The sequence below is a fragment of the Rhinopithecus roxellana genome, chromosome 19 (genome assembly GCF_007565055.1).
Source record: "Rhinopithecus roxellana isolate Shanxi Qingling chromosome 19, ASM756505v1, whole genome shotgun sequence".
NCBI classification, from domain to species: Eukaryota; Metazoa; Chordata; class Mammalia; order Primates; family Cercopithecidae; genus Rhinopithecus; species Rhinopithecus roxellana.
Window position 1 is genome coordinate 18,342,348 of NC_044567.1, and position 12,224 is coordinate 18,354,571.

At 52.5% G+C, this 12,224-nt stretch overlaps 1 protein-coding gene across 1 annotated transcript; it reads left to right on the plus strand.

Moving 5' to 3' along the window:
• The first annotated feature begins 4 nt into the window (after nucleotides 1-4).
• TNFAIP1 (TNF alpha induced protein 1) lies at nucleotides 5-12,112 on the plus strand. Its single transcript, XM_010372311.2, has 7 exons — nucleotides 5-346; nucleotides 4,218-4,536; nucleotides 5,117-5,286; nucleotides 5,983-6,072; nucleotides 6,149-6,201; nucleotides 7,001-7,196; nucleotides 9,422-12,112. Exons 2-7 carry the CDS (start codon nucleotides 4,332-4,334, stop codon nucleotides 9,656-9,658), a joined length of 951 nt encoding a protein of 316 aa, XP_010370613.1. The 5' UTR covers nucleotides 5-346; nucleotides 4,218-4,331; the 3' UTR covers nucleotides 9,659-12,112.
• The last annotated feature ends 112 nt before the right edge of the window (nucleotides 12,113-12,224 follow it).

The following is a 12,224-nucleotide window of genomic DNA, read 5'->3' on the forward strand; positions in this document are numbered from 1 at the left end:
CCCGATTCCACAGAGGTTGCTGGGAAACAGAGGCCTGAGGGGAGGTCGGGCCTACAAGACCCAGAAGCCTTAGCGCCAGCAGGACGGCCGGAAGTGGCTTTCCTCTCTCCGCGAAGACCCTCGGGGGATTCCGCCTCCACCCTTTCCCGGATAGAGCGCTATGCATGCAGGGACTTGTAGTCTCAGGCTCCCCGACCGGCGGGGCTGGGCCGCACTCCGGGCGGAGTCGGCGAGCGCAGGATGTGAGCTCACAGCCCGGGACTGCTGGTGGGCAGGCGGCTGCAGGCTAGGGGCGGCTCGGAGTCCGCTGGCCATCCAGCTGAGAGGAGAGGCGCCTCCGGGGACGGTGAGAGCCGGGCCCGCAGATGCCCTCGGGGAAGGGATGGACGGCCCCTGCTGGAGTAGAGCGAGCCCGGCTGGGTCCTGGGGAAAAGGCGCGGGCGGCGTAGGGGAAAAGGAGAGCTCCGATCTCCCACGGAGGGTGGGCGTGAGAACCCGTGTGGGTTTCACGGTAGTGAGGCGTGGCCCGGGCTAGAGAAGAGCCCACACCGGCCACATTTCCCAGGACTTTTTGGGTGACGCTTAACCTTTACACCTAGGGTTTCTGCTAGATCCGCCCGCTCTAGCCCTCCACTTTCCCCGCGCCGTCCTCCGTGTCTGACGGATTTCTGGGTCCTTCTTCCTTTTAGACCCCTCCTCTTTCTACAGCCGCGGCTGTTTGCCCTTTGTTCTGCTTGGGTTCCCATTAGCTTCGTAGCGTGAGCCACGGATCCGCCCCTAGCCCCAGGCATCCCCAAATATCCACACACAAAGTGCGGAAGGAAGAGCACTGTGGCTATCAGTGGAAACTTCATTCTCACTGGAATTACTTTCTGGGGCGTCACCTGCCACAGAATTCCTGGAACCCAATGGTCTGGGCGGAATCTGATTGACGTCATCCAGGGGCTCAAAGCAATTGCTTTGTAGGAAAGGAATAGATTAACTCTGGATCCGCCGACCTCTCTTGGCAGGCCTATCCTTTGAGCTCCTTTGCATTGACAGAACATGTATGTATGCTTTCTTTGATCCTGGGAAAACTAGAGCTAGACACAAAATACATAGGGAACTTGCTAATACCTGTTAGGGAGGTGGATTTATTCCTTTGAGGTGGGCGGAAAAAGGGAAGGTGAAGTCATACCATTCTAGTGTTTCTTAGTCATTGGCAGCCTCCTGGTGAGGGTTCACCTCCCATACCCAACCTCTGTGGCAAAGGAAAGAGTCTCCCAGACAAGCCGCCAAAGGAATTCACTGCTTCACACAGCACCCACGCTGACTGTCCACTTCCTTGGACATTCTTTCCAGGGACTACCTAAATCTTTTCAGGGACAATTTCATTCTAACAAACTGACATATGTTAAATACTTAAAATGTGCATGGCATTGTGCTAAGCACCATTAGGGGAACACAGCAGTAAACTTAGGAAACCAGTGCCCTGCTTCTGGGTTGCACTTACAAGAGAGGAGCAACTGTAAACTCCTGTATGTGATGAGCATTTGGTGAAATCATTCCACTTTTTTTCTGTCTCCGTTATTACCAACGTGGTCCAGGCCCGCCGTCATCTCTTCTTGCCTAGACTACAGTTTCCTCTGGTCTTCCCACTTCCTCTCTTGCACCTTTACAATTCATTCTCTACCCAGCAGCAGTTATCTTTTCAAAATACACTACAAGCAAGTCAGATCATATCACTCCCCTGCTTGCAACTCTCCAATTGATTCATATGTTATATAGCAATAGGCCGGGCACGGTAGCTCACGCCTGTAATCCCAGCACTTTGGGAGGCCAAGGCGGGCGGATCATCCGAGGTCGGGAGTTCAAGACCAGTCTGACTAACATGGAGAAACCCCCTCTCTACTAAAAATACAAAATTAGCTGGGCATGGTGGTGCATGTGTGTAATCCCAGCTACTCAGGAAGGCTGAGGCAGGAGAATAGCTTGAACCTGGGAGGCGGAGGTTGCAGTGAGCCAAGATCGTGCCACTGCACTCCAGCCTGGGCAACAAGAGTGAAACTCTGTTTCAAAATATATATATATATATATGTAATAGCAATTAGTATGAAATCCACACTTTGTTATCATCTAACACCTGCCTTCCCTGACTTGACATCAAACCAACTTCCCCTTACTGTCTGTGCACCAGCCATTATGACCTTATTTCTGACCCTAAAACTTGTTTTTATTTTGTTGTTGTTGAGACGAGATTTCCCTGTCACCCAGGCTGACCTGCCCAGGCTCAAGCAATTGTCCCACCTCAGCCTCCCGAGCAGCTGGGACCATAGGCATGAGCCACCATATCTGGCTAATTTTTTTTCATTTTTAGAGACAAACTCGCACTATGTTGCCCAGACTGGTCTTGAACTCCTGGGCTCAAGCAATCCACCCACTTCAGCCTCCTAAAGTGCTGGGATTACAGGTGTGAGCCACCACACCTGGCCCCTAAAACTTGTTTCTAACAGGAACTTTGCACTTACTCTTCCATCTGTGTAGATGCTCTCTTCAAACCTCAGCTGAAATGTCACCTTCCCAAAGATGCTTCACCTGTCCCCTCTGTCTAAATTAGTGCCTCTCCCTAATCGCTCTCATATCACTGTTTTATTATCGTTATTGCATTTATCAGGTTCTGGAATTATCTGTTTATTTATTCAAGTCCTTGTTTATAGTCTATTTCCTTCCACTAGAATGTAAGCTCCATGTGGACATGACTTTCTATATTTGTTCTCTTCTGAGTACCCAGTGCCTGGCACATAGGGGTACAATAAATGCTAGCTCTCTCTCTTTTTAAAAATTCCTATTATGATGCTCCTTTGAACTGTTTGAAGGCAAAGACAATGTTTTTTCATTGACTATGTTTCATTGCTTAACATAGTAGGCACTCAGTAGTTTAATTGCTGAATTAGTTAAATGAGCTAATACATATTAAATGCCAAGAGATGGGGTCTTGCTATGTTGCCCAGGCTGGTCTTGACTCCCAGGCTCAAGAGATCCTCCCACCTCAGCCTACTGAGTAGCCAGGAGTACAGGCAGGTGGCAGCACACAGCTTGCCTCATTGTTTTTAGATTTATCCTCTGATCTTTTCTAGTCCTTTCTTCTTCCATTCTTATTGGGAGGGAAGAGGAGAGTAGGGCTGGGCTCCCTCTCAGGAAAAAGAAAGGAAAACAGCCACCCTATAGCTGTTCTTCCCTGAAAAATGGTGACAATTTCAGGAACTTGGGACAAGCCTTGTGCCAAGAAAGGGGAAGGTCAGGAAGCCCCAGCTGAAGCCCAGGTAACCTGCGCCAAGAACACTGGCCAGCACCCCCCACCCTGGCTTACTCAATTCTCTCCTGAAGCTGCTTTTACTTTCCTTCCTGAAGCCAGACTCTCGGTGGTGCTCAAAATAAACACTGGCACAGTCTGCTCTTGAGGCTGAAATCTTTAGAAAGGAAGTGCATCCTGTCCCTCTGGCTCCTGGGAAACTCCTAGGCTAGCTGGATTCCCAGTAGGCTTGGCTGGAAGTCTGGGATCCTGGGAACCTTGACAAGAAAGTAACTGGAATCTGACTGGTAGATCTCTAGGGTGATCTGTTCCTCTGGCCCTCTCTGACTGGTTCCATGGGTTTGCTTGTCTTCCTTGAGGCCCTGAACAGAGCTGAGTCTCAGGGAGGCTGATGAGGTGACCAGGGCAGGAGTCTGGGAGACTGCCTCCAGCCCTGGTTCCTGCTATAGTAAAAATGGCAGGGAGGCCAGACACAGTGATTCACGCTTATAATCCCAGCACTTTGGGAGACTGAGGTGCGCGGATTGCCTGCGCTGAGGAGTTCGAGACCAGCCTGGGCAACATGGTAAAACCCTCTCTCTACCAAAAAGAAGAAAGAAAAAAAAATTAACTGGGTGTGGTGGTGCGTATCTGTGGTCCCAGCTACTCAGGAGGCTGAGGTGGGAGGATCACTTGAGCCTGGGAGGCAAAGGTTGCAGTGAGCCAAGATGGCGCCACTGCACTCCAGCCTGGGTGACAGAGTGAGACCCTGTCTCTAAGAAAAAATAAAAGAAAGCAAAATGGCAGGGACTTAGCCTCTGCCAGGGAGCAGTGCTTGGGCTTGTCAAGGAGAGAGTGAGTACGGTCATGTTTCTGCTGTTGTCTCCTCCTGGTCTGAGGGTTCTCTCAGCTGACTCATGTCTTCTCTCCCGTTTCCCATGTCCAGCATTGAGAGTATGAGGCTCTGGCCTCCACTGGCCACTCACTTGTGATCCTTTCCACCACGGCGGAGCCTTCCAAGCCTACCTCCTGCCGTGTGGTGATCTACCTGCAGCGGGAGATGTCGGGGGACACCTGCCTGTGCCCAGCCTCAGGGGCCAAGCCCAAGCTCAGTGGATTCAAGGGAGGAGGGCTGGGCAACAAGTACGTCCAGCTCAACGTGGGCGGCTCTCTGTACTATACCACTGTGCGGGCCCTGACCCGCCACGACACCATGCTCAAGGCCATGTTCAGCGGGCGCATGGAGGTGCTGACAGACAAAGAAGGTGAGGCATTGGGGCTTGCTGCTCGGGGTGGGGAGGGCAAGAGAGGTTCCCAAGGAAATGACCAGATCTAGAATTCAGTCACGTTTCCTCTTCACCTTATGTAGGGTGTCATCACCTGGAGTCCCTAGTAGAGCTTCAGAGTTCTGTGAAATTGTACATGGAATGCTATGTTTATTCATCTTCCAGGAAGAAGAGCCATACTTTTAAAATATTCAAATAGGACAACATTCTCATAGGAGCCATCACTTTAAGACTGGGTAGCGGGCAGAAGGCCGGGAGCGGTTGGTTTCTGTGTTGGGCTGGGCCTGGTGCCCTGAGCCTAGGCCCCTGTGGCCTGTACAGCCTGGAGGGCTGTATCCCCTGTGGGATGTGCCAGTTCTGGGTTTCAGAGAGGAAGGGTGAAGAGCAGCCATGGGCCTGAGTGCTAGAACCTCCATCCCTGCCTCTGTCACCCTGTGTGAGGGCTTTGTGCTTGTGGACCCCCTTCCCTGCCACCTGCTGCCAGCTCATCCGGTGGCCTTTGCCTGCCTCGGAGGTACCCGGTGGCAAACTAACCCTGTAGGGTCATCTGCACCCCTAGGCTGGATCCTGATAGACCGTTGTGGAAAGCACTTTGGCACCATTTTGAATTACCTCCGAGATGACACCATCACCCTCCCTCAGAACCGGCAAGAAATCAAGGAATTGATGGCTGAAGCAAAGTATTACCTCATCCAGGGGCTGGTGAACATGTGCCAGAGTGCCCTGCAGGTACACGGGTGGGGCGGAGCAGGGTGGGCAGACGAGGTCAGGAGTTGCCCCTTCTTGTGGGATGGAGGACTGTGGTTCCTGGCAGGTTGTGTGGGAGGCGTGGTTGATGAGTGCAAACCTAATGAGACAAGTGAGATGCCACCCAGGCCCACCAACCTGGCAACCAGGTGTTCACACCTGGCAGCGTGATTAGGCCCTGCTTCTGGTTTCTATGCTTTGATACCTGGATTTTAGGTTGTTGGTTTTTTTTTTTTTTTGACTGTCACCCAGGCTGGAGTGCAGTGGTGTGATCTTGGCTCACTGCAACTTCTGCCTCCTGGGTTCAAGTGATTCTCGTGCCTTGGCCTTCAAAGTAGCTGGGAATACAGGCTAGTCTTTGTATTTTCTGTAGGACTGAGGTTTCACCATGTTTTCCAGGCTGGTCTCGAACTCCTGGGCTCAAGCGATCTGCCTGCCTCAGCCTCCCAAAGTGCTGGGATTACAGGTGTGAGCTACCGCACCTGGCCTGGATCTTGGGTTTTCTAAATGGGGGTCCACTTTCCAGCTGGCAGTTTCTATTGCCAGGGGCCTCATGATTTGTGTCTGACACTTCCTCACCAAGCAGCAGGTGGCCATGGCAGAGGGGCTGCAGAGGTACCTGGCTAAGCCTGGAAAGCAGAAGATCCTAAAGAGGGTTCTCTGTTCTGTGTCGTGCAGGACAAGAAGGACTCCTACCAGCCTGTGTGCAACATCCCCATCATCACATCCCTGAAGGAGGAGGAGCGGCTCATCGAATCCTCCACCAAGGTACCAGGACCTCTGAGGGCTGCGGGCTGGGGATGCCAGGCCCCCGGCCTGGCCCTCACTCTGAACTCCTTCACAGCCCGTGGTGAAGCTGCTGTACAACAGAAGCAACAACAAGTATTCCTACACCAGGTAGGATGCGTCACAGGGCTGAGCAGCCAGAGCAGACACTGGGCAGCAGACCCAATGAATGCTGCCTGCACTCCCAGCATGGTCGGCGTGGGTCTGGGCCTGGGTCTTGGAACTGGCTGTGCTAAGTGGGGGAAGAACAGAAAGTAGAAGGGAAACTGGGACAGAGGCCTTTGGAACTCAGCAGGGTGCCCTGGCTGGGATATAAATGATTGAAGGTGAAATGCACCCTCAACGTGTATCACGAAGGCAGCATGTCAGGTGTTTTCACACATGTCATCCTACCGGGTGGAGGGGATGCTAGGAGGCCAGTGAGCTGGGAGTCCCCCGAGTCAGCCTGTGCGGTTCACACTGGGCTGATTCTCTCCCCACACCCTCCAGCCCATGTCCTATCCATAGGCCACAGTTAGGTAGACTCAGGTGGCTGCAGGTTCAGAGTCCCAAACCCTCCCTATGCTTCCCTGTGGACAGGCACATTGCCACTGTCACCCCCACGGTAAGGGAAGGAATGCCTCCCACTGAAATAGCAGCGTTGTCTCCTTCATTCCATGTTAGTGAGGGGAGACCTGCTCCCTCAGTTGTCCCTACTTTGACTTAAAACCAACTCAGTTCCTTTTCCTTACAGGCCCTCCAACCCAGAGGGTACCCTATGATCCTTTCTCTCCTGGCCCCCTGGCATCTTGCTTTCATTTCAGCAGGACAGGACGGGGGAAGGGAGGGAGGGGAGGGCTCCACTTGTCTAGCACCCTCCCTTGGACTGGAACCTCATTCCCAGGCCTCTTGGCCCTCGTGGGTTTTTCAGCAACTCTGATGACCACTTGCTGAAAAACATCGAGCTATTTGACAAGCTCTCCCTCCGCTTCAACGGCCGCGTGCTCTTCATCAAGGATGTCATTGGCGACGAGATCTGCTGTTGGTCCTTCTATGGCCAGGGCCGTAAGCTGGCAGAAGTGTGCTGTACCTCCATCGTGTATGCCACAGAGAAGAAGCAGACCAAGGTGTGGGGGATTCCCCCTGCATGGGTCAGGGAGGACACACACCCACTGTAGGAGGGTGTGGTTGGGGTGTGACTAGCACGGAGCAAAAGGGGTGTGCATTTGGCTCTTTTTTCCACACATGGTAATGGTGCTGGGCAAGGACAAAGCCAGAACAAGGGGTGTGGGGAATGGACGGGAACCGCTTTGTTCCTGACAGCTCAGGGCAGGGGCCGTTGACCAGCAGGAAGTGGCCTAGTACGGTGGGAAGGACTGGGTCTTTGAAGTTGGCCCAATTCAGGTTTGAACGCTGGCTCCACCACTTGCCAGTTTTCTGACTTTGGATAAGCCACTTAAGCCATCTGGGCCTCAGGTTCCTCATTTGCAGACATGGGGATGATGGTATGAATTTAACAAGATAAGAAAATGATACAACTTTTTGGAGTGGAAGTGTGGTGTAGAAATAGCTTGGGCTTTCATGTTAGAATGCTGTTCAGCTCTCCTATCTGAGCCAGGGACAGAGGCGGGCACAACACTTGAGCCCAGGAGTTCAAGACCACCCTGGACAACATGGTGAAACCCCGTCTTTACAAAAAATAGAAAAATTAGCCGGGCATCGTGGCACACGCCTGTAGTCCCGGCTACTCAGGAGGCTGCAGTGGGAAGATCCCTTGAGCCTAGGAGTTTGAGGCCAGCCTAAGCAAAATAGCAAGACTCCATTTCCAAACACTCTTTTTTTTTTTTTTTTTTTTTTGAGACGGAGTCTCGCTCTGTCACCCAGGCTGGAGTGCAGTGGCCGGATCTCAGCTCACTGCAAGCTCCGCCTCCCGAGTTCACGCCATTCTCCTGCCTCAGCCTCCCGAGTAGCTGGGACTACAGGCGCCCGCCACCTCGCCCGGCTAGTTTTTTGTATTTTTAGTAGAGACGGGGTTTCACCCTGTTAGCCAGGATGGTCTTGATCTCCTGACCTCGTGATCCGCCCGTCTCGGCCTCCCAAAGTGCTGGGATTACAGGCTTGAGCCACCGCGCCCGGCCACACTCTTAATAATAATAAAATAAAATCTCCTCACTGGCCCCCACTAGCTGGGGGTTTCTGGCTAATCAACTTAGTGCCAGGTACACATCAGGCATTTGATAGGTGACAGTCATCACAAACTCAGCTGGCCCCTCTCCCCCAGTTGCAGTCAGTTACCCCAGAGAGTAGCTGCCTCCTATGAGTGCAGGTCCTAGAGATGATCTGCTAGGGTGGATGGCAGGTCATCCAGGAAGGGCCATGTGGGTGTGAAGAGCTCAAAGTAGCCAGACTTGCCAAGCAACTTGTCGACCCCCAAACTACTCAAGTGCCTCCAGCTGGGAGATCTGCAGAGGGTTTGGGGAAGGCCAGCTTACAGGTGACCCTGTTTCCTCCTGCAGTTTTAGGTGTAGAGGTGGGAGGGAGGGTGACAGTGTGGGTGGCTTCTGACCCTATCGGTGGCGAAAGGGTTCGGGGCAGGTGTCTAGTGGCTGGTGACACTGCAGTGGAAGTGGCAGCAGCACCTGGCATCTTCCTCAGTGTGTTCTCTTTCATGAACTCTTGTGACGCCTCACAGCACATCTGTGAGACACACAGGGCTAGAGCCACTCTCCCCATGTGACAGATGAGAGAACAGAAGCTCAGTCCAGCAGAGCAGGTCAGGCTAGAATTCAGATGCTTGACTGCATTCCCTTTCTCTCCTCCGGGCAGGTCATGCCGGTGACACACTGGGTCGGGCAGGCAGAGAAAGGCAGCGAAACCACTCAACATAGCAGCTGCTCTGTGTATGTCTCTGCTTGGTGGTTTGCTGTGTGCCAGGCTTCTGCTAAGCAATCACATCTTTCCTGTAATGTTGACAGCAACTCTCAGGGTTGATCTGAACCATCCTTTTGTACATATGGGAGCTATAGCCCAGAAGGGTTCAGCCCAAGCCTCCACAGCTAGCAAGTGGTAGAGCTGTGTTTGGACCTAGGCCTGGCCCACCCTCTATGCCCGCTGGTCCCTTGGTCTCAGGCTGGGGCAGGGGTGCGGAGGGTGTTGGTCTTCCCTGTCCTCATGTCTATAGAGTACACTCCCTCACCCCGCCTTCGGAGGGAGGCTGGCTCTCCCTGGAGACAGACCGCCACCTGTCTTATGAGAGGGTTAGGCCTTATGGAACCTCAGGGCCAGCAGCTGTGACACACGGCGCCCTCTCCAAGATGAAACATTGCTCCGTCTTCGTCCTCCCTCACCCCAGGTGGAATTCCCAGAGGCCCGAATCTATGAGGAGACACTCAACGTCTTACTCTATGAGACTCCCCGCGTCCCCGACAACTCCTTGTTGGAGGCCACAAGCCGTAGCCGCAGCCAGGCTTCCCCCAGTGAAGACGAGGAGACCTTTGAACTGCGGGACCGTGTCCGCCGCATCCACGTCAAGCGCTACAGCACTTACGATGACCGGCAGCTCAGCCACCAGTCTACTCATCGTGACTGACCAGACCCTCAGAGAGTCAGGGCATGGGAGGCCCTATCTCCCGTCCTGTGGAACCTGCCCTATTGGCCACCCCATGCTGCTGCTGGCTGGGTCTCTGCTCCAGCACCCAGAGGCATGACAGACCCTGCTCGGAGGTCAGAGGGTCTGGGCAGAGGAGGGACCACATTCCTCTGCCTTGCCCCCGAGCACTTATGGAGACTGAGTCCTGTCCTATCTGCTCACCATCACCCTTCCTGTCTGACAGGGAGCTGCTTCTGCTCCCTGGGGCAAATGGACTGACCCACCTCCTGCTGAGAACCTTCCCCTAGGCCCTCTGTGGAAGGGCTACTGCCCCTTAGGCCTCAGCTGAGGCCCATGGGGAATGGGTTCATTCTGGGGACAAGGCCGCTCCTGGTGGCGTAGAGGCCCAGTTTTATAATGGAAGGTGGGATGTCTTTTTTCCTAAGGTGTTTAAGCACAAGGCTTGGTAAGTTTGGTTTTTAAAAAATAACCTAGGAAATGAATAGTTCTAAATCTAGTAACGAGGAAACTGGGCATTTCTTTTGCCCTCCAGGGTGCCAAGACCCTACATATGGCAGAACCCTTGGCCCTTCTCCATGCCTGCGGGGTCTGTTTCTTTAAAGCACTTTGTACTGTTATTCAGGAGGCTGATATTCTCCCTGGCCCATGTCTTTCTATCCTAATCCCCGCTTCCCTGCAGAATAGAGGATAAAGAGGAAGCAATAAAAAAACATCCAACAAAGCAGCTCTGGCTTTGCCAGCCTGGCCAGCAGCTCAGTGCACCGAGGAGGGAAGGATGGCTAAGCTGGGACCTGCAGTCCTCACAGGGTGCCTGCGAGAAAGGACATTTTAACCCCCCATCTTAGAGTCACATCACTGGCTCCTAGGTCTAGCATGATGGCTCTTTGTGGTTCTCTTGAGTACCCTTGGCTTCCAGCCATGCTGTCCTCACATACGGTAAAGCCAAAGAGCTGTCACGGGCCAGAAGCATGAGCCACGGCAGGAAGACCGTGGAGCCCGTGGGTACTGCATGGTGTTGGCTGGCATGCCCATCAGCTGAGGACAGCAAACTCAGAGCACGGTGCTCCCAGCAGCCCCTGCACAGAGGTGGCCCATGCTTGGCCACACATCTACCCCCTGCCCACACCACCTATGGTCTTGGTTTGTCCTGGCTGGGATGGTGGTTCTGCCCAGTGGTGTCTCTGAGTGCAGGATGACAGGAGCAACCGAAGCACCCTGAAGGCCTTCACTCCTTGTTGGGTAACTCAGCCATGGAGATGCCAAGCACTAGCCAGGAGGTAGGTTCCTCTTTAGGGCTTTGGTTTTCATTCCTTTTTGTTTGCCTTGGCCAAACCAGAATTCAGCTTCTCTGAATTATTTTCCAAAGGAATGCTATCAGGGAGGGACTGTTCTGCCAGCCTAACAAAGCAACGTAGCCACATACTGTACCCACTTTCCGCTCTTTGGAGAGAACACAGGTTATCAAGTTTATCCCTCTTAACTACTTTTATGATAGCTGATGCCACACAGCCTATGGGCAAATGCCAGACCCAGGGTTAGACACTCACAAGGACCTGAAGTGACATGACGGCAGGACAGGGGAAATGTGACTTTCTAATTAGGCATTTTATGTTAGTCACAGTCTTGAATGTATAAATAGCACTAAGACTCTCAGGTCAGGTACCTTGGTGACCAGCTACTAGTTCTTTCAGCCCTCATTGAGGTAACAAGATAAAGACAAATCCATTTATTTGGCCAAATTCAGGCTTTGGCTTTGTGACTTTCCCACAGAGACTGGAATGCGTCGGCCTGAGACCACTGGCCTATTTTCTCAGCTGCCCTCTTGAGGTCCTTTAATACTCAAATTCCCAGCTCCCCACTGAGGTGTGTTGATACTTGCCTTTTGACCTCCCCATCCCCTTTAGTCCCTGCTTACTGCTTTGACATTCACATCCTCAGTGTCTCGGTCTTTCTTGCCGAGAAAGCACAGTAGCCTGGGACTGGGCGCTTATCTTCTCTGACTGAAAGTATCTCCTTGGTCTTAAGGAAAATACTAACATTGAACTTACTGACATGATCTTAGCTTCTTAAATCAGACTTTGTGGCTTAAAAGTTTGGGGGTTTTCTTTGAAAGTTTCCAGCCCTATTCAGAAAGCAACTCTTGGCTGTGTGCATTTTTCAACTCCAAGCAGCCCAAGGGTAAGTAAACAAAAAAGTATGGATGAAGGTCAGACTTTCTTGTCAGTTTCTGAGAAACCTGGCAGCCTGCTGTTAACAACACAGACCAGTATTGGATTTTATTGAATTTGGTATGTGACCAAGGTCGGCCTAAAGGATGGCGCAGGTCCTGGGCAGGAGAGAATTTTTCCTTTATCACATAACTGTAATATTTGGTTGCTCAGCATTAGTGATGGAAGCAAACACTAATTTCTAATAAAATTGTGTTAAACTCAACGGTACAGAGCCATGTTTACAGTGAGCAGGCCTGTGTTTCCGTTTATCACCTGACCTTGCGTTCTAGCTAGGTCATAAGCGCGACTGTACTGTTGCCCTGCAACCCCAGCTC

What these genes read in the sequence shown, in the direction of transcription:
- TNFAIP1 (XM_010372311.2), top strand. Translation starts at nt 4,332, where the DNA reads ATGTCGGGGGACACCTGCCTGTGCCCAGCCTCAGGGGCCAAGCCCAAG. An exon ending in TGTGCCAGAGTGCCCTGCAG is followed by an intron (nt 5,287 to 5,982) that starts GTACACGGGTGG and finishes TGTGTCGTGCAG; the next exon opens with GACAAGAAGGACTCCTACCA. An exon ending in TCATCGAATCCTCCACCAAG is followed by an intron (nt 6,073 to 6,148) that starts GTACCAGGACCT and finishes ACTCCTTCACAG; the next exon opens with CCCGTGGTGAAGCTGCTGTA.